Source organism: Pan troglodytes, chromosome 2, assembly GCF_028858775.2.
Source record: "Pan troglodytes isolate AG18354 chromosome 2, NHGRI_mPanTro3-v2.0_pri, whole genome shotgun sequence".
NCBI classification, from domain to species: Eukaryota; Metazoa; Chordata; class Mammalia; order Primates; family Hominidae; genus Pan; species Pan troglodytes.
Genome location: NC_086015.1, coordinates 196,508,209 through 196,534,363, shown reverse-complemented (window position 1 = coordinate 196,534,363; position 26,155 = coordinate 196,508,209). Strand labels below are relative to the sequence as shown.

Genomic DNA, 26,155 nt, shown 5'->3' with positions numbered 1-26,155 from the left:
AGGTAATTATATGCACTATAATGAAAAATATGGCAGGATAAGGAGATGAAGAGAATCTGAATTAAGAGTCAGGGTAGCTATTTCAAGGAGCATTGTTAGGGAAAGCCCAGTAAGGAGGTGCTACTTGAACAGAGAAAGAATGAAATTCATTCACAAAGGGAACGCCCTTGTTTCATTGAGGGACTGAGCGGGTAGACATACGAAGTTGTGGAGGAAATTAGTTCCAGTTGGAGGGAACAGCAAGCACAAGGTCTTAGCTGTGTTCAAATCCAGGCCTCTCTGCTCCCACGTTTCTCAACCATTAAGCTTGATTGTCGGATCTGGCTCTCCGAGGCTGAGTAGGCATTTACAAACTGAAGAATGTGGGAAGGGCATTCAAAGCGGAGAGAGGGAGAGAGAATGGAGGACCGAGTTTGGGGTCCTAAGTTGACACTTTGCTTAACAACAGATTATTGCCCCAGATTGTGTAAAAGAGTCCTGAGTACTGAAATGGTTTGAGTTATGGGCTCTTTCCAGCGGGAGGTTTAGGGACTTAAGAAGTCAAAGAGCGTGATGGGCTGTTTGCCCTCTCTGATTCCCAACATCCTTGAACCTCAGTGTTTTCATGGCATGGAGTCAGAAGACCTCGGTTTGAGTCCTCTCTGTCCTTGGCAAACTACAATTTTACTTGGAAAAAAAATATGGCTAAGAAGTCAGATAAACTTGGGCTCAGCTCTCTGTTATACCTCAGTGAGATCAAAGATCTCTCATGCAGATTCTCCCCATTGGTCCTTTCTGAGGCAGATTTGTGAAGTGGAGTCATAGACCATGCTACAAAGCCTGCCTCTTTCTAGCTTTGCGATCCTGGAAAGGTTTCTTGGTTTATCGGAGCTTGAGTTTTTATTACAATAGGTGCTAATAATATGAAATCTCATGGGAATAATGTGATGATTGAAGGAGTTAATGCTTATAAAAGGCTAAGTGCAGTTTCTGACACTGTCAACTCTGTTTAAAAGTTACATTGTAGGCCGGGCGTGCTGGCTCACGCTTGTAATCTCAGCACTTTGGGAGGCTGAGGCGGGTGGATCACCTGAGGTCAGGGGTTCGAGACGAGCCTGACCAAGATGGAGAAACCCCGTCCGTACTAAAAATACAAAATTAGCCTGGCGTGATGGCGCATGCCTGTAATCCCAGCTACTCGGGAGGCAGAGGCAGGAGAATCGCTTGAACCTGGGAGGCAGAGGTTGCGGTGAGCCGAGATCGTGCCATTGCACTCCAGCCTGGGCAACAAGAGTGAAACTCCATCTCAAAAAAAAAAAAAAAAAAGTTACATTGTTGTGATTCATACTAGATGTGTGCACTTTTGGCTACATGCCACACTGAATAATTTCTTCCATTGGCAAAATAGAGATATTAGCCCTTTCCTTTGGACTATTGTGAGGATCAAATGAATCTTTGTAAAAACTTTGTTAATGGTAAAATAGTGTAGAAATATGCATTCTTGTTGTAATGCACATATGTATTACACTTTGTGTATAATGTACACGTTTACCAAGTGTTAGCCATGAAGGCCATATCTTCCAGTTCATTTGCTCATTCATTCGGTTCATATACTAATATGTATTCATTCAGTTCGTATACTAAGGGCCCTGTCCTAGGTGCTGGAGGTACTAAAGATAGATATGACTTCTAACATCAAGGGCAATCTAGAATGCCTGACAAGTCTAGGAACATCTGCATAGCTGTGTCTTTTTCGTTACTTTTAGTATATAATAAAATTATTTTAAAAGTAACTCAAAATGAAAGTGTCTTTCCAACTTTTTTTTTGAGTTGTACTACACTTAAGATATATTTGTATCGAGGACTACAGCTCTGTCCATCATACACTGACTTTCATTTCAAAAATAGTAGTTTAGAATTACGTTTCAAAAGAACTTGCACATTATTTTTTAATCAAAGTCACAAAATCTCCAAAGAGTAGAAAAATGACTTCTGTTTAGTTTGGCCTGTAGTCACTTATCATGTGCTCGTAGCTATGACACTAATGGATGATCAATTTCCCACAGAAGGTTAGTGTGTGGGCCCAACGCCATTGAGGTTGAAATCCAACCCATATGGAAGCTGCTTGTTAAACAGGTAACTGTTTTCTTTTCTTTTTTTTTGAAAAAATAAATTTCTGCCCCTTACTTCTTAGAAGGAACACATAAATACTTTGATGTGAATGATATCTTGTTTCATGTGACTTCTTTTAGTTACTGCTTATTTTAAACTCAGGTTTACTTTAAAATTCCTTTCCAGTGAGAGACAGATTCCTGCTTCATAATCTCCTGTTTGTTTTGTTTTGTTCTCTTTAGTTTGGATGGTGGTTGTGGTGGTGGTGGTGGTGGGGTGGTTAGTCCACTGGGTTGCTATAACAAAATGTCATGCATTGGGTGGTTTAAACAACAAACACTTATTTTCCCAAGTTTTAGCGGCTGGGAAGTCCAAGGTCAAGGTGCTTGCATATTCAGTTCCCGGTGAGGACCCATTTCTGGGCGTGCAGACTACTGCGTTCTTTATGTCTTCACATGGTGGAGAGAGAGGTCTGGTCTCTTCCTCTTCCTACAGGGACACTAATCCCATCGTGGGACCTCTACCTTCATGACCTCATCTAAACCTAATTGCCTCCCAAGGGACCCATCTCCAAATACCATCACATTGGGGGTTAGGGCTTCAACCTATGAATTTAGAGGGGACACAAATGTTCAGTCCACAGCATGGGGCAATGTTATTATTTCTATAATTATTGAGGATTTGAAATGTATTCTTTGGGTCTTTTTCTAATGGCTTTATTATTTTCATTTTCTTGAGAGTAACTTCTCCCTTTGTTAGTGTTTTATTTTTGTTTTTGTTTTTAAAAATATTTTCCTTGTGTGCTTGGATTTTTTTTTTTTAACGCTTACCTTAAGTGGGACACTTTCCCCATCAATTTTTCTCTTTCTCTCTGTGCTTTCTGTGCTTCTTTGATGGCTTTGTTTGCCTCCAGTTGGCCCCTATGTGGTCCCTGAAGGTTTGGGTGCTTGTCCTTCAGGGATTTGTCACATGCATGCTCTTAGCCAGCTTGAGGCTTAGCCCAGTTCACAGTTGTCCCATGGACACTCCTCTCCCATTCCACCCTTGGGTGGAAAGCCTTCATTGGTTATGACTTTGCTCAACCTCTATTCTGGAACAGGAAGCCCATGGCCACCCTTGTTTTCCACCATATGCCTCATTTCTATCCTCAGCCACCTAAGGGACACGTTCTGTCTCTGTTCCTCCGAGAAAGGAGCTCCTAGATTTTGCTGTCTAGTCCTTGTCTGGAACCCATGAATCTGATGATGTGAGCCCCCACTCAATGGTGCATGTTTTCAGTCTATTTCTAACCCATAAAGATGGTCATTTTGTTTTGGAACATGGACATATCTTTTTAATATTAAAAAATTATTTACCATTATTCTGTGTCTGAAGCAGAAAACAGGTTGCTTTTTTTAACTTTATTTTTTAGACTAGTTTTCGGTTCACAGCAAAATTGGGTGGAACATACAAAGATTTCCCATATACGTCCTGCCTCCACATATGCATAGCTTCCCTAACTATCAAAAAGTAGGCAGCTTTTTAAACGTCAAGTACATTTTCAAATTGCCAAATATTCTCCAGGGGTCAATGTGTTCTAATTTGAAAGGAGTGCTAGTATTTTCTGGCACCTATTTACTAGCCCTTTAGTAGAAAGAAAAAAAAAACCAAGTACAACTATTCGTTTACATTTGGTTTCAAAAGGCTATTAAATAAGATAACTGAATTAATTAGAATAGTGTTGTTTCTTCTGCAAAAAGTATTTAACCAGTATTCTACTGGATTTGTTTAACTTCAAGATCATATTATCATTTGTACATAATCTACAATCAGAGCATTTTATAATAAGCAAACAAAAAAACTATAATTTGTAAGTAAAGCAGTTGGGATTGAAATAATAAGAAACATTAAGGAACAAAATCTTTTTTAATGGACAAAATATATCCAACACTTAAGATACAACGTACTAACTTATTTACCACATGTCAGTTCACTTTTAAGACTAAATTAGAATTGTATTTAGTACATAAGGGAATTATAGAAAACAGAGGTAAGAGAGAATAGCACTGGTTTTAACCAATATTTCATCCAATTCATAATGATAAGAAAGAACACTTTCTCAGAAAAATAATACTTGCTTTGCTCTGATGGGCTCTTTAGTTCACTTTCTGCATGTATATCCTGTGACTTTTCTCTGGCTTCTCAGGTTTGCCCTCTCTGCTCTCATTATTAGCATGAGTTAGCAGGACCCAAATGGGAAAAATTGAGGGAATGAAAAAAGTTGAAGGTATTCTCATGCGACCAGAAATGTACATGTATGAGTGACCAGCTTTCAGGTTGGTAATACCTTCTGCTCATGATTTGCTCTGCAGCCTTGGGGAAGACATTTCTCTCCAGTATTCCTCCTTGTTCAAGAGAAGAACTTGGCTGACTCTTATATGACCTTGCTAGGACCTGTGACATGAAAGATATGCTATTTTTAAATGACCTGAATAAAAAAGTAGAATCTTTCATTTTCATTGCACAACTTGACTAAATCTGCAGCATGTGATTATATGAAAAATAAGACTGCAATTAAACTGTTCCAAATGGAAGTACGTTTTTAAAAGAGACTGAATCTTGTACCTCTCCCATTATGAGTCAGTCTGTTTAAGAAGGTGAATTGTTAAATTTTGTTATTGGTAAAATATTTTTGAAATTCAAAATGAATAAGAATGATCAACTTGTGGGCATGGCTCTGAATGCATAAAATAATTTTGCTTCCACCATATCACATTCTATGTGTTTGACATTTTCTCAACCCAAATCAATAGAGATCTAAGTGAATTCTTATATATTAGAGGTTTGTGTATGTTGTAAAAAAATGAGAAAAAATTTGATAATGAAATGACATCTTCTTGATTGCTACTAAGGTTCATGCAAGTGACCCAAATGCCATTTTTGTGCCTGCAGGTTTTAAATCCATTCTATGTGTTCCAAGCCTTCACCCTAACTTTGTGGCTGTCTCAAGGTTACATAGAATACTCTGTGGCCATCATCATTTTGACTGTTATCTCCATTGTCTTAAGTGTGTATGATTTGCGACAGGTAAGACCTGAAATCACAGCCAAATTCTATTTAGCTTCTAGCTAAAGAAGTAAAGCCCATGGTATTTCCACTGACAGCCAGGAGTTGCTTTGTCAACCATAAGTCATAAAACAAAAAGTGAGGGCTTACCAAATATGGGATGACAGATGGAGGACTTTGGACTACCAGGGAGAGTTAAATGTCTTTGCAAACTCTGATTATCATCTGAAGCCTTCATCGAATGCTTTGTTTAGAAGCACTCTGAGGCTCTATTTGAGTATGGTGGGAAAGAATGCTGTGATGGATTAATGATGCCAGCCATAGTTTTAGGAGAATGAAGGGGTAGCGTCTCAACTGTGTGCATTAATCAAGATATTATGCCCCTTAGAACATTTCCATCTATTTCCCCTGACTTAAATATTGTATTTGTTCTATAGGTTTCCTATTTAATTGTCTTTGAAAAATTTTAGTCTCCCTCTTAGAAGTCCTTTATAATGTCTGTGTGTTCATTTGATATTCGGATATATCTTTACGGAAATCCCAAAGAAATACAGAAATTCCTGTGTGGGAGTTAGGGGATGGGTTGTGGAAAAAATTAGGTTTGATTCTATACTCAATAAGGCAGTGTTTCAGCAAGAGAATTCCTTGACATTTTTGAGCTTCTGGCTTATTAAATCAAAATATCCAGGGTTAGAATCTTCATTTTCAAAAGTTTTATAACTAATGATTGTTATGCATTCTGAAAGCATAAGAATGATTATTATAAGGGAACCCACTGAAGGATAAATTCAAACACGAAGGTCCCAGATATATGTATTTATTTATTAATGCCATCATATTTTTCATTCATTTTACTCTATTAAGTGCACATATATATACCAGCTTATATGGAGATTTATGTCTTTATTAATTTTTAAAATTAAAATAAGATCTTACTATGCACATTAATCTGGAACTTTCATTTTTCACTTTATATATAATGGCAATTCACCAAGTAAATAAATAATTATAATTCATGTTTTTAAAATAATACTATAATATTCCATGATATATCATAATTTATTCAACTATTCCGTTACTTGTTGAAAGTAATTTCCCCTCAATCTTTTGCCACCACAAATAATGTTGAATTAAAAGTTACTACTACAGTATGGGCATGTTCTTACATATTAGTGTTTGCATTTTTTAGCATAGCAGCCAAAAGCCAGGTTACTGCATCAAGGCATATGTATGTTTTGAATTTTAATAGATGCTGCTATATTATTTTCCACAAATGAAATAATGTTTTAAAATCAGAGACACACAAGAGTATTTATTTCCCCTGGATTAATCAGTTTCTGGAGTTATATTGATATTTACGATTTTTAAATCGTAAATATCTAATATCTAATGTCTTTTAAAATATCTAATGTCTTTTAAAAAACTGGGTCTCATTGATGTTTTAAGGTACATTTTCCTGATTGCTGGTGAGACTAGACACTTTTTGTTGTCTAATAGTGTTTTGCATTTTCATTTTATATTAAGGGCCTCTTTATATTCATCATATATGTGAAAAAGTTTTACTTTTTAGTCTATTTCTCTAGACTTTGACTTTAGCTGTGGATGAACATTTATATAGAGTCAAATATATTTCTGTTTTCCTTCACGGCTTATTGTTGTGCTTATAAGAACTCCCCTTCCAAAGTTAGGTAATACCTGTTTTCTAATACTTGTAATTTGCTTATTTAAAAATCCTTACTGGAATTTAAACATTCAGGTTCCATGTCTTAACAGAATCCCTACATTCCTTTGTTCAAAACAGTGGCTAATATGGGAACTTTAGACTTGGTGGCAGTATTGCAAAAGATTTCTTTAAAAAACAGAAAAGGAATTAGAGGACAAACACTAATCTCATTAGCAGCCAGTATTTACTAATAAAAGGGTACCTAACCCAACCTGCAAAGCACCTTGTAACACTCCACAAAATGAGCCAGTTTCCTGAAACTGTATATTTGCAATTTAAATCACAAGTCCTCATTCATCAACATCTGTTTAGCACTTTACAGTTTACAGTAGGCGCCCACATTCACAATGTATGTGTTTCTATGGGACATGGCAAATTATGAAATAAAACATACATGATTTTTATAGCCTCCTACCACCTGAGAGGGAGGGACAGGGGCAATCCAGGAGGTGAAGGGAGTTATTCACACTCACCCAGTAACAGTGTCCTTAGCCCCAGGTTTTCTGATTCCAAGTCAAGTACTACATACACACTGTCCCATTGAGCGCAATCTCAAAGTGACTCATGAATTTCCTTGCAGCAGTAAGATTTGGGGAAGGGCTTTGGCAGGATTGAAAGAAGGAGCATCTACTGCTATCTCCAAATCATTCTGTTGAGCTACATTGAAGTTCATTATTTCACTGAATTAAAGACTTAGGTAAACAAACACAGGCTTTGGAAAATTGTAAGAGAGTAAGTGTTTGCAGGAGTAGAATAAGATGATTTTCTGCATCTACTGGGGCCCCAAATCATGCTACACAAAGAAAGCTTACCTTTCCTAAGCCAAGAAACCCTCCCGCTTCAGTCCCTTTCTAACAAGTTTGGTGCAGGCATGAGTGCAAACCTTGGTACTCAACTGTATTTGCATTGAACTGTATGTGCACACTGTATTGCTGAGCTCCACGGGTGGCTGCTAGAAATAGCATTGGGAGTATCTGGCCCACAGTGCTTTGCCTTCAGTCATGACAGAGCCAAGCTCAAGAGGCACCTGAGTTAATACCCTCATTACTCATCTCTAGAGGAAATCCAGCCACAACAAACACAAGGGCACATAGCAACAGATGCTGAATAATAACGATATGCAAATTCATCTTGGAAACTGATCCTGGTCCTGCTGAACAGGGACAGAAGAAACTAAAGGTGGCCTAATGAAAATCAGGCAATGAGCTTTGCAGTCATGGCAAGCATTGCAGGGTTTGCCTTCTCCTAGCTAGTTGGTTGCCATAGAAACCTGTGTTTGTAGATTTTCTGAGTGCATTAACTCAAAGAGGAGGCTAACATTATCCCACTCCAGTGTTGTTGGGAGAAGTAGAATAATTTGGTTCTAATAAATACATATTTGATAAGGGCCTACTATGTGATAGGCTCTAGAGGAATCCACAGATGCATAATGTACATGGTGCCTTTCTTCTCTCTACTGCCTGACTCACGAGGGAGGCCTGACAAGACAGCAGATAGCTATGATGGAATGTGATCAGTACACTCACACAGGTGGAGAGAGCAGAACAATGAATTCTTCCTGAGAATTGTAGGGACTTGCAGAGTGGAGGTGACATTTGAGTAGGCCTTTATGTGAAGGATTAGAAATAGTTTGCTAGTAGAAAACTGGAGTGGACATCCTAGGGACTAGTTTGAGCAGAGGCCTGGAAGCATGACAGGTTACACAGAATGCTAAGTCTAATAAACCAATCCAGCTCTACAGCATAATGAGTTTTGAGAATGACAGTCAAGTATGATTAACTCATACTTCACCACTTCCAAATGTGTTGATTATCATCCTCTTATGCTAAGCTGAATTTGGCATTATCTAAACGAGTTTCTAAGCAAAAAAAAAAAAAAAAAAAAAAAAAAAAGAAATCTAAGGAAGGATTTTTATCTTCTTAAAGAAAAAAATGCTATTTTTAAGCACTAGTAGAACATATTCCTCAACAGAAAAGGTTTTAGAGTCAGATGAACCTAGGTTTGATTTACCTAGTAAGTAAATGATGGTGAAAAGTTTACTTTAACATTTTCAATCCCTTTCTTTTGGTTTTTACATGTATGTTGGAGATAACATTTTCATCATAGAATTATTTTGAGAATTAAAAAAATTAAATACTGTTGTTCAAGTGCCTACAACAATGCCTGGCACATAATAACTGCTTCATGTTTTAAACTATTTACAAATAATAAAGATTTGAGCCATTTTATATACCATGTGTATTTCTTCTATGATGCCTTGCAGGTTTTAAATAAATCTCTGACATGCGAAATAAATCAATGTCATGTCATTTTAGAGCTTGAAGGTATAACTTGAAAGTGATCCAATTCAATGTTGTCTGTTTACAGAGAAAACGACTAAATTCTAAGGTGCAATTTCTTACATACTCACATTACCTGACTGATTAGGAGGTATGCCTGACCTACAACTCAGAAATCCTGACTGACTCCAGGGTTCTTTGCCCACAGAACCACAGCTGACTTTGCCACTATTACACATCATTAAAATGCGTGCCCCAACAGTTAAGCCTCAGGAAGTCACCTTAGAGCAATGAATATGCACTAAACAGTACTATCGCTTCTTCCACTCAATTGATCCAAATTACCAAAGTTTAACTTTTCATGCAAAACTGAAGTGTATCATAAATTTTTCCATATAAATAGTAATGCTGGGTTCATTATGTTTTCTTAAGGGGAAAGTTGCATAATTATGTGTAATGCTTGTCTTAGCCTGGTGACATTTGTAACATTAAATATCACCAACAGAACAGATCAAAACAATTTAACAGCTAAAAGAAAAAAGTTTTACATTTGAATTAGGTTAAGGTGAATTAAGTATTGCTGACAGTATTCAAACCCACTTCCAGTTAGAGGCATCGAAGTCACCGACATCCAAACAGGAAGAGGCAGTGCCTTCCAGGGCTGGCCCAGCATGGAACTTTCTCTCGCTGATGTTGCCCCAACAGTCAGTCTGGGGAACTGTATGGATGAAATCATCTCTCACCTCTGCCTTTCTGTCCCCTGTGTTATCCTATAAGATGCTTTCTCCACTTCTCCGGGCTCCTTCCATTTTCTCCACCTTTCACAGAGTCCTAACTCAATAAACTATCTCAAGCAAGTCTTTCCAGTTAACGTGCTCTCACAACTGTTTTTCCAACAACTTTCTTATGAATCACTAACACTCATGAGCTCTTAGCATAGTATTGAGTACTACACAGAGGGCTCTATAAGAATAAAATACCTTAAAACTTAACCCTATTGTATTCTGTTATAATCTCCCCTTTCTGATGAGCAAAAAGGAGTTAAACAGGCTAAATAACTCATAAGCAGTAGCACAAGATTCACGACTTAAGAGCATAACTCCCATCTGCAGACTTAACCAATATGAAAATCCACAGTTCATAAAGGAGAGGATGGCTGTCCCACATGCAATCAAAACACAACCCAAACATTCACAGACACTTACAAGCAGAAAGCCACTTACAGAGAACATTTAGCTTTGTTGTTTTACAGACAGGGAGACAGAGGCATAGAGAGGGAAGTAACCTGCTCACAGTCTCATTCTTCCTCATTCTGATTGTGCATCTTCAAGAAATGTAGCTTTGGTTTGTTAAAGTGAACTAAATATGGCCTGAGGAGGACTCTGTACTTCTATATTTGAGTCCTTGTGGACCAACCTTAACCTAACTTAATAGACAAGATTGAAAACCTAACTTATGCGTCTGTTACAATACCTGAGTCTTGGCCAATCTTCAGCGACTCATACAGCAGCCATACTTCCACCACTCATACACTGCTGAGTGCTCAAACTGTTCATATAAGGCAAACACCAACCTGTAACCAATCCAGCTGTTTCTGTACCTCACTTCCGAGTTCTGTAGTCATTTCCCTTCTTTGTTCCATAAATTTATTCTGACCATCAGGCATCCCTGGAGTCTCTCTGAATCTGCTGTGATTCTGGTGACTGCCTGATATGCGAATCACTTTTTTTTTCTTCCTCAATTAAACTCCCATTAAATTTAATTTGTCTAAAGTTTCTTTTAACAGGTTCCTTGGCTTAGGTCCTTGAGGCAGTGGCTGTGCATTATTTTTTCTTGGGAGTGAGATAGCATTAAACTAATAAGCATATTTGCTGCTGCACATAGGGGGTCAGGTGAGGTAGGGGTTGGAGCAAGGAAGCTGAAGCATCGAAAGAAGTTGAGTCCTTTGCCCAGAGTCACTTTAGCTGTGACAGCTGGCCTGGTATTTACTGTAATGAGATCATGTAGTTTTCAGAATATGAACTATCTAATGTTTAAATGTTAACTTTTACTTGGTAGCAATCAGTTAAGCTGCATAACCTCGTGGAGGACCACAACAAAGTCCAGGTTACAATCATTGTAAAAGACAAAGGTAAGTGATGTGTTAGGCCGTCTTCAGCATCTTAATATTTCAGGGGGGAATTGGTCTCATTTGTCCTTAATTATTAGTCAAGGAGAAATAATCTTTTCAGATTGAACCCAGAACTGGGACAAGGGTGAGGCAAAGAAGCCCTCTAAGATAGAAAATTTAAAGAGGCAAGATCATGCCAGTGCTGACCCCACAGCTGCAGGGCCCTGAGAACAAGGGCCTCATTAAATTTTGTACCCTGGACATCTTGCTTGCCTTACCCTCACCCAAGCCCTCATTCCATCATTCTTACCCAATGTCTGGGTTCCTTCCAATTCCCTCTCCCCTTCACATGTCACTCATTTGAATAACACTGGGTAAACCTTCTTAAGGTTCCTTTATTTCCCAGTCTAACTATCCCAAACAGACCCTGCATCACACAGTTTGAACTGCCATCTGGAACCTGGGCCTGAATGGGGCTTTTAGATAGCTGTCTGGACACTTGGCATCTGTTCTGAGCTAGTCAGAGGTGGAGTGGCTGTGGCTTTTTGCAAGGAGCGAGGAGCTGCACCCTGGGACAGCAGAAGTTATTTGGGCAATTTAAGTAAGGCCTCAATCCAAGAAGACAAAGTGTACCACAGGAATCAGAAACCCAGACGAGAGCAAACAGCAGGAAGCTGCACTTCTGCTTTGCCCAGTGCCCTTGTGTATCTGCTGTGGGCAAAGCACACCAGGTACTAGGATCAAGATGGGATCCTGTTGCTTAGCTAATCCTTTTCTGAGTCCCAGGAACCAATTTCCTAATCCTGATTCTTTTGGAATTTTCAATTGACTAAAAAGGGGCTTCAACAGTTGAACAGGTAGGGTAGCTCTTGGCCAACAGGTTGATAAGGATTCTTAGTTGCCTTCATTCTTAAGTAAAAACAGGAAAAGTTCAGCTATTCATGGAAACTTTGCTTTGGTGTAGGTTTGGAGGAGCTGGAATCCCGTCTCTTGGTTCCCGGAGACATTCTTATTCTTCCAGGAAAATTTTCGTTGCCATGTGATGCTGTTTTGATTGATGGAAGCTGCGTGGTGAATGAAGGCATGCTTACAGGTAGGCAGTTGTCATGGAGCTTCCTCTTCCCTGTCTGACATCTAATCAGATCAACATATCCTTACCTACCTTATACCAGACCCTTGCTAAGATATTCAGAGATAGGTGAGGGAGACACAACCAGCCTTTGCATTTATATGGAGACACAATATACACAAACAGGAAATGTTTAACAATATAAGAATTAAGTCACAATAAATGTGAAATGAAAACAAATGTTTAATATGACATGTGATTAATTGACCAATTAGTGGGGTGAATAGGGTGCTTTGGGTTCAGAGGAGGATGAGAGCACTACACAGTTTGAAGCACAATCTCTTCATAAACATGAGAATGGTTTATACACATGTACAAAAGAGATACAACCTTAAAAGCCATGACTCCCACAATTGGAAGGCCATAGAGGTTTTATCCAACCCTGCACTCTATAGATAGAAAACTACTGAGGCCAAGGTTTCACAGGAAAGGAGTTTGAGTTGAACCTTCGGGTAAAGACGATTGCACAGTTCTGTTCTTTAGCTTTATATTCCTGTTGATCTCACTGAGCAGAAACTAATCTTCTAGTTATAGTTCAGGCAGTCCTAGTTCTCATTTGTACTTTGTTAAGTCTACTTGAATTTGTATAATTAGTAAGATACTACTTATAAAATATTCTTTAGGCAAAAAATTAAAATACACAGCACATTGTAATGAGAGAAGAAGAGACTATACAGCAACACAGAAATAGAAACTTTGTCTTTCATGCTTACAGATTGTTTAGTTTTTCTGTTTCCAAATGGCATAAAGACAGGGAAAATGTTTTAACATGACCTAAATGTAGGGAGAGTTCATTATCTATCCCTAAATTGTTCAACACAAGCAGATTTTACATTAAAATGGGTCTGCTTAATTCAAAATTGAGACAAGAAAATGTAGTAAACATAAATATGTTCAGTATAATTACAAAATACTCCTTTAATGTGTTGAAATGTGTCCTATAATGATAGTGATGAGGATTTGCATACTGATCATATCTTTTACCCAGAACGTTGCCATAGTATCCGACCTGTAAACCTCAAGCCCAAGGAAAACTGTCCTTCTCATTCAAACACAGCAGCTGCCTCACACCTCCCAGCAGCCTGACAGTGAAGAATGACTTCTCTCATTGGTAACAGAGAGTGTGGCAGTGAGCAGTGTGAGTGTGGCAGTGAGCAGACATGGGGAGGAAACACAGAAAGTCTCACTGCCCTTGGGCTGCCCTCTGTCCTTTCACTGTAGCGGGTGTACAGAACTTGCCTTGATTCCCAGGAAAACTCAGAGAGTTCCAGAGGAATAGAAATGACAAACAACGCTGCCTTTCAACAAATGTGCAAAATGGATCCAAATGACCTTAAATGACAAGTGGCTTCTAGTTTCCCTCTTTGGAAAAATGAAGTCATCAGCACTAATATCTGTGTAACTTAAGTACCGATAGAGGACAGTTTCAGAGACAGACACATGAAACAAAAATACATTATTTCTTTTTTGTTAACTTCTTCAGAAAGATCTAAATCCCAGTATGGTCTAAATACTTTATTGCACAGCCTACATAGATCCTCCCACTCATGTACATATTTGTGGAAAGGATCTTGATTAAACAGAGGATTAAGGTAAGATTCCTGAAACTGCAAAGGTATTCCTAGGGAATTTGTCCACAAATATGATTTAGGTATTTCTTCCCTACGTACGAAATGGTCCTTTGCATAGATAGAAGTCTTTATTTATGTAAGAATAAAAATATCAAATATTCCTAGCATCTCTATAGCAACTTACATTTTATAAATAACTTTTATATCTCACTTCATCATGGTATAAAACAAATTAGACTAGGAGCTGTTAGAATACCGATTTACAAATGAGGAGAGTGAGGTAAAAAGACCAGAGCTGCTCAGCTAGCAAGTGAAAGGATCAGAATTGGAGGTGGCATTTGCTCCCAAATATAAAGGACCATAGGCGTGAGAAAGATAATTCTAAGCTGGAAAAAGCTGCTGACTTCATCTTCCTGCCTCATCACCTTTTTCTCCCTAGTTGGTATTCCCATCAATAGTATCCACTTTCTGGTAAGCTCTTCTCCTCCTGCTCTCCTTAGCCTTATGCTATTGTCATAAATTCAGCTGTGCAAGAAGTTTACCTTTATTTTATAACTACACTTAATTTTTATGTCGGTTCCAAATTTTGCCATCCTTAAAAGTGTCCAGTGTGAATATCTAATATGAGTCAGACAGTTGTCCCCATCAGTTAGGTGGTCTTCCTCACCCTTGTCTGACTGTCCTAAGATGTGCAAGACATCAGGGAGAGGGGTCTGATGGAGGGCAGCTCTTCTTCCTGCTGCTCCCACTCCACTCTGAGCTGTCTGAGGCCTATTTACCTGGACAGGGCGGCAGATCCTGGTGCTGTTCGCGCTGTTTCCACAACCTTGTTGCATGTCCCCGTGTTCTACTGTGTTGCACACCTCTTCTCTCAGGGACACACCACATCTAAGTCCCGCTGGATTCTCTTCCAACTCCCAGTACGAGGACTTTGATTTAGCTAGAAATGCAGTAGAGGAAAGGCGTGGTGAGCAGAAAAACTTTGTTCTTACTCTCAGATAGTCTCTCAATCCATAATCAAACTCATGAAGGACTTCAAAAACTCAAAAGCCAGTGATCAACTCCCCCGTCCTTCTCTTCTGCTGTCTTTCCTGAAACAATAATCAACTTCAAGATCTAGCTTCTCTCAAATGGGAGGAGTCTGGAGACAAAAGGGAATATCATTTGGGAGGGGGGGAAATCTGTTAATTTAGAAATTATCTCTTGGCACTATAGCTTTTTTTCTTAGTTCTCATACGTATTAGGCATTGTGCTAACATTTTATATATACTATACCATTCAACCTGCAACTCTATTAGAGTGGGCAAATCTGAGGCCCAGAAAGGGTAACTCATTTGCCTAAGGTCACACAGCTTAAAAGTGGCACAGCTGAGATTTGGATTTGTTTGTGAATTCACTCATTCTACAGATATTTATTAGCCCCTACTATGGAGCAGGAACTCTGCAGGTGACACAGCAGTGAACAAGGCAGATAAGATTTCTGCCCTTGTGGAGCTGATATTCTAGTGACAGAGACAGAAAACATGAAAGTATACAAATGACACAAATTTTCAACAGTTATAAGTTATATGAAGAAAACAGAAGACATCTATTGTCTTAATAAATAAATTTAATGCCTTAAATACAGGCATTTTGTCCCCAGAACCTAGGCTTGTAATCAGTGTTTCCTCATTCTCTTAGGGATAATTATGGCGAAGAGGGGTGGCATGCACTCTGCCGCAATCCCCTTCCCTCTTCTTCTCTTCATTAAGCTGCGGATGTATTTGAGATGTGTGTGGGGAGAGAGTGCAGTGACCTGAGTTGGACATGCAGGGATTTTCCTAAGTGATGATCTCACATCGATATCATGTCAGACAAGCTTATCATCAGTTGATAGGTCGGATCTTTTTCTCTCTTCCTTTGATCCTTTCATCCTCTCTTTTTATCATCCTCCTTCTCCCTTTCCTTTTACTTATTTATTTGTTCAACCATTTATTCCATAAAAGCTCAGAAATGCCTACCATGTGCCAGGTACTGTGTTGCGTATTGGTGTCACCAAGTTAAATGAGAAATGGTCTCTGGTCTCAAAACATTTACAGTCTAATGGTTCTAGAACTATAAATTAAAAGGACTTGGAATTTCAAACACTGTCACCACGAGGAGGCATCTTGATCCTTGTGGACAAGGGAGAGAACCTCCACGTGACAGCACAGGGAGCCAAATGTACAGTTGATGATGAGCAATGATGGTTCTTTCCTCTAAAACTCTCTTCAGCTTCCTTGGACCCCACATCTTTTGTAGATGAATCATCCTTTCTTGGGCTCCCCAGAAAGGCCAAAACATGAGGCTTCTTATTAATATGCAAATAGCATAAAAGAGACTTGAAAACCATCTCTCTGTAAAATCATCTGACTATTATCTCTGGAACAAATTATCTGCAAATGACTTCCATTACTGATTGATCAATACATGACGGCCTCCAGTTTCATCGGTTTTGTGTGCAGAAAACGGTTTACTGATGTTAGCCTAAGTATATATTGTGGATTAATATTCTGTGATTCAAAAGCAAAAAAAAAAGGAAATGATCTCTAAGTATTTGCCTCTTACAAAGGCTGATTTCAAAACAATATAGTACCATAATTTGGAGATTTGTCAAAACATTCTAACCCTTCTATGAAGCCATAGAATGCAATTGATACATCTACACAATGGATGAATATCATAATTGTTTTAAAGAAAATGGCATAGGGAACAACACTTGCCTAAAAGAATTTCTTGAAAAATATTCAAGATTGCTAATAACAATTTTATAGCTTCTTACACCTTAGCATGTAAAAATACATCACGGCAGAAAATGAGTTTTGAAAAACCAATCATAGAGAAACTTGGGCGTTTTTATTTAATTCATCTGTGCATTTGAAAAAACTATGTGTTTTCAATATACCAGAATCTCTGGGACACATTTAAAGCAGTGTGTAGAGGGAAATTTATAGCACTAAATGCCCACAAAAGAAAGCAGGAAAGATCTAAAATTGACACCCTAACATCACAATTAAAAGAACTAGAGAAGCAAGAGCAAACGCATTCAAAAGATAGCAGAAGGCAAGAAATAACTAAGATCAGAGCAGAACTGAAGGAAATAGAGACACAAAAAACCCTTTAAAAAATCAATGAATCCGGGAGCTGATTTTTTGAAAAGATCAACAAAATTGATAGACTGCTAGCAAGACTAATAAAGAAGAAAAGAGAGAAGAATAAAATAGATGCAATAAAAAATGATAAAGGGGATATCACCAACGATCCCACAGAAATACAAACTACCATCAGAGAATACTATAAACATCTCTATGCAAATAAACTAGAAAATCTAGAAGAAATTGATAAATTCCTCGACACATACACCCTCCCAAGACTAAACCAGGAAGAAGTTGAATCCCTGAATAGACAAATAACAGGCTCTGAAATTAAGGCAATAATTAATAGCCTACCAACCAAAAAAAGTCCAGGACCAGACGGATTCACTGCCGAATACTACTAGAGGTACAAGGAGAAGCTGGTACCAGTCCTTCTGAAACAATTCCAATCACTAGAAAAAGAGGGAATCCTCCCTAACTCATTTTATGAGGCCAGCATCATGCTGATACCAAAGCCTGGCAGAGACACAACAAAAAAAGAGAATTTTAGACCAATATCCCTGAAGAACATTGATGCAAAAATCCTCAATAAAATACTGGCAAACGGAATCCAGCAGCACATCAAAAAGCTTATCCACCATGATGAAGTCGGCTTTATCCCTGGGATGCAAGGCTGGTTCAACATATGCAAATGAATAAATGTAATCCAGCATATAAACAGAACCAAAGACAAAACCCACATGATTATCTCAAGAGATGCAGAAAAGTCCTTCCATAAAATTCAACAGCCCTTCATGCTAAAAACTTTCAATAAATTAGGTATTGATGGGACGTATCTCAAAATAATAAGAGCTATCTATGACAAACCCACAGCCAATATCATACTGAATGGGCAAAAACTGGAAGCATTCCCTTTGAAAACTGGCACAAGACAGGGATGCCCTCTCTCACCACTCCTATTCAACATAGTGTTGGAAGTTCTGGCCAGGGCAATCAGGCAGGAGAAAGAAATAAAGGGTATTCAATTAGAAAAAGAGGAAGTAAAATTGTCCCTGTTTGCAGATGACATGATTGTATATTTAGAAAACCCCATCATCTCAGCACAAAATCTCCTTAAGCTGATAAGCAAATTCAGCAAAGTCTCAGGATACAAAATCAATGTGCACAAATCACAAGCATTCTTATACACCAATAACAGAGAGCCAAATCATGAGTGAACTCCCATTCACAATTGCTTCAAAGAGAATAAAATACCTAGGAATCCAACTTACAAGGGATGTGAAGGACCTCTTCAAGGAGAACTACAAACCACTGCTCAATGAAATAAAAGAGGACACAAACAAATGGAAGAACATTCCACGCTCATGGATAGGAAGAATCAACATTGTGAAAATGGCCATACTGCCCAAGGTAATTTATAGATACAATGCCATCCCCATCAAGCTACCAATGACTTTCTACACAGAATTGGAAAAAACTACTTAAAGTTCATATGGAACCAAAAAAAGAGCCCACATTGCCAAGACAATCCTAAGCCAAAATAATGAAGCTGGAGGCATCATGCTACCTGACTTCAAACTATACTACAAGGCTACAGTAACCAAAACAGCATGGTACTGGTACCAAAACAGAGACATAGACCAATGGAAAAGAACAGAGCCCTCAGAAAGAATACCACACATCTACAACCATCTGATCTTTGACAAACCTGAGAAAAACAAGCAATGGGGAAAGGATTCCCTATTTAATAAATGGTGCTGGGAAAACTGGCTAGCCATATGTAGAAAGCTGAAATTGGATCCCTTCCTTACACCTTATACAAAAATTAATTCAAGATGGATTAAAGTCTTAAATGTTAGACCTAAAACCATAAAAACCCTAGAAGAAAACCTAGGCAATACCATTCAGGACATAGGCATGGGCAAGGACTTCATGTCTAAAACACCAAAAGCAATGGCAATAAAAGCCAAAATTGACAAATGGGATCTAATTAAACTAAAGAGCTTCTGCACAGCAAAAGAAACTACCATCAGAGTGAACAGGCAACCTACAGAATGGGGGAAAATTTTTGCAACCTACTCATCTGACAAAGGGCTAATATCCAGAATCTACAAAGAACTCAAACAAATTTACAAGAAAAAAACAAACAACCCCATCAAAAAGTGGGTGAAGGATATGAACAGACACTTCTCAAAAGAAGACATTTACGCAGCCAACAGACACATGAAAAAATGCTCATCATCACTGGCCATCAGAGAAATGCAAATCAAAACCACAATGAGATACCATCTCACACCAGTTAGAATGGCAATCATTAAAAAGTCAGGAAACAACAGGTGCTGGAGAGGATGTGGAGAAATAGGAACACTTTTACACTGTTGGTGGGAGTGTAAATTAGTTCAACCATTGTGGAAGACAGTGTGGCGATTCCTCAAGGATCTAGAACCAGAACTACCATGTGACCCAGCCATCCCATTACTGGGTGTATACCCAAAGGATTATAAATCACGCTGCTATAAAGACACATGCACACGTATGTTTATTGTGGCACTATTCACAATAGCAAAGACTTGGAACCAACCCAAGTGTCCGTCAATGATAGAATGGATTAATGTGGCACATATACACCATGGAATACTATGCAGCCATAAAAACAGATGAGTTCATGTCCTTTGTAGAGACATGGATGAAGCTGGAAACCATCATTCTCAGCAACTATCTCAAGGACAAAAAACCAAACACCACATGTTCTCACTCATAGGTGGGAATTGAACAGTGAGAACACTTGGACACAGGAAGGGGAACATCACACACCGGGGCCTGTCGTGGAGTGGGGGGAGTGGGGAGGGATAGCATTAGGAGATAAACCTAATGTAAATTACGATTTAATAGGTGCAGCACACCAACATGGCACATGTATACATACGTAACAAACCTGCATGTTGTGCACATGTACCCTAGAATATAAAGTAGAATAAAAAAAAGAAAAAACTATGTGTTTTGAACCTATTACATATCACTAGGAAAATGAAGAGTATACAAATTTATATATGTCAAAGTTCTTGTTCCCAGTTATGACCTAGAAAGAGAGATGAGACCTAAATTTGTATAACTATGATTGATATAATACTATTTCCAAATTAGAAATATGACAAGTTATCTTGCTAATTGAACATTTAGTAAAAAACTGATGGAATTTTAAATTCATTCTAATACTCTTTAAATCTTGGAGCCAAAAGTTATTATTAACATCTTTATTTTGTCTCTGAAATGTATCCTTTTTGAACTCTGAGCTGATTTCTTTGTACCTTAAATATTCTGTCTTATAGCCACCAGGGAAAGGAAAAAAAGTGCTACCTGCAAAGAATGGGGGCCAATAAAAGGAAATGCAAGTGGCCTACTTGAGCTGGAGCTTTTGTAGGGGAATGTCAGGCAATGATGTTTGAATCATGGTAGGCTTTGACAATCTAGCAGGAGAGTTTGGTCTTTATTCAGTAGTGGCAATGGAAAAGGCTAAGGATTTTGAGCAAAAGAGTGAGATGATAAAAATGGGACTTGGATGGGCTCCATCTGAAAATGATGTGGAATAACTACTATTTTCTCACCTTGCTCCATGAGCTTATGAGGGCAAGATTTCTGTCTCTCTTGTTCATCATATTCCTAGCACCTAGCACAGTTCCTGGAACAGAATAAGTAAAATAGTTGAATGAATGGGTGAATGAATAAACAAATGAATAAATGAGTGAATGTAAAGCAAATAGTAATTACTATTCACGTGCTGGAAAGCTCCTTCATTGCCTAAAATAGTGCTGGGCTTAATGAATACTTGGGAGAATGATTCAGTGATAATTCATCTATAATAGGCTGCTTTTAAAATTATGACAACAAACCATGCAGGCCAGGTATAGGATAGATAGGCAGATCTAATCTAAATATTTGCAATAGAATCAAGTCTACCATTGCTTGTACCACCAGCATCTCTATGAACAGTCATCTGACTCATGGGATGGGCATTAAGACCGGATTAGTTGTGGTTTGTATAATTTCTTGAAACTGGCATGCACCAGTTCTGACCAACTACCTGAGCTTACATAGATTCAACAAAATACAATCCTCTTTAGGAGAAAGTATACCTGTTACAAAGACACCATTGCCCCAGATGGAGAACACTATGCCTTGGAAATGTCACAGTTTGGAGGATTATAGGAAACACATCCTTTTCTGTGGAACAGAAGTTATCCAGGTCAAGCCCTCTGGGCAAGGGCCTGTACGAGCAGTCGTTTTGCAAACAGGTTAGTGGATTCCACTTTTGTAAGTTTAATTCATGCTTGAACATGGGGAGAGTCGGATTAGGGAAATTTAGTTTAGGATTATGGAGTTTGCCACATTCTGGTAGTAACAACATGCTTTTTTCCAAACAGACCCTTATTATTCTAAAGTGTCACTATTTTTAATTAAATGGTTTATTGGTAAAACCCTTCTATGTGATGAAGGGTATGTGTAGGTGAAGTAAAATTTGTCAAAGGTAAAACTATGCTCTTCTTTTTGCTTGTGACCACACGCTGCTTCTATCTCCCTTGACACCTCCTCTGAGTGATTACCAAAAAACAATTTCAGCCACTACGACTATGAGGATTTTTTCCTTTCAAAGAGTTGCTTGCTAGGCTGTATGTCAAACTCAGTAATAAAGAACTCCACCTGGGTGCCCTCTAGACCAGTTAAAGCCAACGAATCTGAAACTATTCATCCTCCTGTATTGACTTTCTCTGTTAATATCATCACCATCATGCTGGTCTCTTAATAACACTCCAACTCCTCTTGTTTCCCATACCAAATGTGGCACCAAATCTGGATGATTCTGCAAACACTTCCTGAGTCCCAGTCTTTTACATGACATGACTCAATGAAGGCCTCCTATGACCTGGTCCTAGCTCTCTGTTCTAACTTCTGACCTCTGTTTCTGCCACCCGACTTATTCACAGATGCAAAATACACTTTACACTGTGATACCTGTATGCTTTAGTTTGGTTTATGATTTAGTTGTTCTAGCTGATTTTTTAAAATTAAAAATATCAAAAATTTTTAAATGTTCAAACTAGTTAGCAGGCACTAGACACTAGAGCATTGCTCAGCCTGTGGCCTACATGGAAGCTCAGGGTTAAAAATCATGAAAACCACCTGAAAACTTATAAAATGATTAGGTAGCAGGTTAGAGGACACTTTACTCTTTTCCTCAGAGACAGTAAAGCCATTTTTAGGAGACCAAGTGTCCATCAAGCAGCCTTACTTGATCTATGATTATCTTTATGCAGGTTACAATACAGCCAAAGGGGACTTAGTGAGATCCATCCTGTACCCTCGGCCTCTGAACTTCAAACTATACAGCGATGCCTTCAAGTTCATCGTGTTCCTGGCCTGCCTTGGTGTCATGGGTTTTTTCTATGCCCTAGGGGTATATATGTACCATGGAGTAAGTACTGGGGGTAAGGCTTTTCAATAGTATAGATTCTGCAAAGAGCTTGACCTAACTCAGAGGGTTGGTTTAGGTTACATCTTGATCCCATCATTCTATGAATCATTACTGTCCAAAAGAGCTTCTTAGACAGCGGAAATGTTCTCATGCCTAGTTTGCCCCCAGTGTTTAGGTAATACCTAAAACACTATGCAATCAGTGGGTTTCCCATGTATTCTGGTTAGGGTCTGAAATGAAGTTAAATTTCCACTTTTACAGAGCTGGTACTGCATGAGATACCTACTTCCCTTTAAGCTACAGGGTGTCAGGTTTCATTTGGATGCTCCTTGTCATAGCCTGGTGGCTAGGGAGGGAAGGGTTGTCACTAAAGACCTCTGAGGTCCTTTCTGGTCCTGAGAGTCTGATTTTGCTGTGAACCAGAAAACAAGAAAGTTTGGGATCATAATAGTGTGAGCTGGTGGGGAGGAAGAGAAAATTGTGAATAAAACATCCAAACAGGTGAAAAACTGTGAGTGGCTTAATTACAATGTCCAAATTGGTGGCATCAATGAGCGTGTGTGTGTGTGTGTGTTTGTGTGTGTATGTTTGTGTGTGTGTGTGTGTGAGAGAGAGAGGTGGGCAGTGAATATTGGTGGGAAAAGACATAGTAACAAGAATTTCAAGGCAATGTTCACGCCAAAACTTAACTGCTGAGTAGTTATTTCAATCTGAAATAGCTCCCCGGGGAGCATTTCTGGGTCAAGAGAGGCCCACGATGGGGCCTGTGAAGAGCTAGGCAGAATGTCAAGGTCACTGGGGCTGGAATTTGAGGGAGTATGCCAATTTAATCTGGGGAGCTGGAGCATTGGGCAGAAAAGCAGGAAAAAAGCTCTTGGAAGCCCTGGCAGTATTTGAGAATGAGGTTTCCTGGGAAGAATTTAACATCCAATACACACTGAGGCAATAAGACTAATAATCCCAGACCCCAACTTCTTGTGGGTCAGAACCTGTGGCTCTGTTGGCTGCCTCTATCTGCACTGGTTCAGCGCTAGACAAGGCTGAGTCCTTAGGGTCAAAACTCTTCTGTGTCTGTGGTTGGGAAAAGAAGGGAGTAATGAATTTTGTGATAAATTGATATTGGGCAAAAGATGTCCCAGCAGACATTGCTACTGAACTTGAATCCCATGTTTCCAATACTTAAAAAAGTATTTATGGCTAAAATGATGGTTAATTTAACAAAAACATAGGTGAGGTTCTAGAGGGTAGAATCATTAATATCTAGAGCATGTGAGGAAAACAAAACAATCAATCAGTCAACCCTGTGATTTGACCTCATCCCTGACCTTAACTGTGTGAGCCTCCTCTGGAGACCTGCTGTATTAGTCTGTTCTCATGCTGCTAATAAAGACATACCTGAGACTGGGCAATTTATAAAGGAAAGAGGTTTAAGGGACTCACAGTTCCACATGGCTGGGGAGGCCTCACAGTCATGGTTGGAAGGCAAAGCAGAAGCAAAACATGTCTTACATGGTGGCAGGCAAGAGAGTTTGTGCAGGGGAAATCCCATTTATAAACCATCAGATCTCATGAGACTTATTCACAATCATGACAACATTATGGGGGAAACTGCCCCCATGATTCGATTACCTCCCACTGGGTCCCTCTTACTACAGGTGGGAATTAGGGGAGCTACAATTCAAGATGAGATTTGGGTCGGGACACAGCCAAACCATATCACCTGCCAGGGATCCTGAGTTCACAAAATTGACTTGATAATAAAACATATTGGTCATGGGTTTGTACCCTGCAGTAAGACAGAATAGGGTTCAGATTTCTGTCATTTACCTAGTATGTGGCCTTGGGAAAATTATTTAATTGTTAAAACCTCAGTTTCCTTACCTGTTAAATGGAGAAAATAATAGTATTTACGTCATAAGGTTGTTATAGAGAGCAACTAAATAATATACGTAACCTAATACAGTTCCTGCTCCAGAGTTAGTATCCAGTGAGAGCAAGCTAATTTTATATTGGCTTCTCTGTAGTTAATAATATATGCTGAGATCTTGGAAGGATGTTGGTCCTAGTTTTTAATTATATTGCCATCCATTCAATCTATGTCCTGAGCACCTCCTCTGTGCTAAATCCCACGCTAGGCTCTGTATCTAGAGATCAATAAGGTAGATTCAAAGATGAATAAGCCATAGCTGCTACACCCAAGGAGTTTGTAGGCTAGTGGGGGAGAGAGATTCATAAGCCAACAGTCAAGCTTGGGCAGAGGGAATGCTAAGTAGAGGGAAACAGAGCCAGGAAAGGGGATGGTGGACTGGGAGTAGGGATCAAAGGTCTCCTCTGCTCTGCAGTAGGAGACAATGTGCTCATTCCTTTGGCACTAGGAAGGGTGGCAGTCTGCTGTGCTGGGCTATCCTGTATGAAAATGTCTGTCCTCTCCCAGGTTCCTCCAAAAGATACTGTGACCATGGCCCTGATCCTCCTCACCGTGACTGTCCCTCCAGTGCTGCCAGCTGCCCTGACCATAGGCAACGTGTATGCTCAGAAGAGACTGAAGAAAAAGAAAACCTTCTGTATCTCCCCACAGAGAATCAACATGTGTGGGCAAATAAACCTCGTGTGCTTTGACAAAGTATGATCCAGACTTCTCAGGTTTAACGTTAATGATTTCAAGGCATGGTGGAGCTGGGAAGAACCTCAGAAAATGTCTAGTCCAGTGTTCCCATTTTACAGATAGGAACGTTGAGGCCAGAGAAGGTCACAGAGTGAGCTAGTGCAAGATCACATTCTAGGAGCCTGCTCTGCTGACTCTTAAAGTTAGCAGCTTAGCCACCACATCATGAATTTTTTATCTGTGAAACTTAATAATTTGTGTGCCTGGTTTGTGGTTTTTTGAAACCATCTCTTACTGTGTAACTTCTTAGACTGACTGACTTGGCAGAAAATGTGAAGAACATTTCTGTTTCCTGAAATGTTTTGTCCAGAAGATAAGTGAATCTGTTTCCTCTCTCCTCCTCTGCTTCTTTTAAGGAAAGGAAGGAAGGAAACAATGACCCTGTCCTGCCCCTTTGCTCCTCCAGGGCTTGTGACTCCAGGCTAGGCTGTCTCTGTGCTTAGGGACCTGGAAAGGTGGCAGAGGAGGAGCATATGCCACATGGGGAACACTGCGTTTACCAAGCAGGTCCTGACACCCCCCCCCATGACGTGAGTCTCCTATGGGGAACCTGGAGGACTTCAGCATTAGCTGCCTGCTGTTTGGATCCTGCCCTCAGCTTGGACAGGCCAGTTTAACTGCTATAAAGCAGTGGGCCTGGCTGGGTCCCTTTTGTCTTCAATTCATGTGCATTTGAATAATTTATTAGGACCTTTGCCATTTTGTGGCAGAGAGCCACTGCTGTGTACAATGCTGGTAGAGAGTCCCATAATGAGTCATTCCTAGCCCTTGAGAAGCTTCTAGTCTAGCTGAGAAAGCAGGAAAATGGGAGTGTAGATGGCGATCATGCTGTGAGATGTGTGTTTAATAGAGGCCTGAGGAAAGCGTGGGGCACAGTTACCTGCCGCGGTTGGAGGCCACCTTTGAGGTGCAGCCTTGGTTGTTAGAAAGAATAAGCCCCAGGCTCAGAGCTGAGCAGC

The 26,155-nt window shown here is 39.3% G+C and overlaps 1 protein-coding gene across 1 annotated transcript in view; it reads left to right on the top strand.

Moving 5' to 3' along the window:
• The window catches only part of ATP13A5 (ATPase 13A5), a 104,153-nt gene that overhangs the window by 22,554 nt on the left and 55,444 nt on the right, over window positions 1-26,155 (top strand). Inside the window, exons 6-12 of the mRNA XM_016942516.4 lie at window positions 2,046-2,115; window positions 5,023-5,157; window positions 11,197-11,269; window positions 12,213-12,341; window positions 21,183-21,353; window positions 22,374-22,531; window positions 24,966-25,154. Coding sequence (XP_016798005.1) covers window positions 2,046-2,115; window positions 5,023-5,157; window positions 11,197-11,269; window positions 12,213-12,341; window positions 21,183-21,353; window positions 22,374-22,531; window positions 24,966-25,154 — 925 coding nt within the window. The remainder of the gene's footprint in view (window positions 1-2,045; window positions 2,116-5,022; window positions 5,158-11,196; window positions 11,270-12,212; window positions 12,342-21,182; window positions 21,354-22,373; window positions 22,532-24,965; window positions 25,155-26,155) is intronic.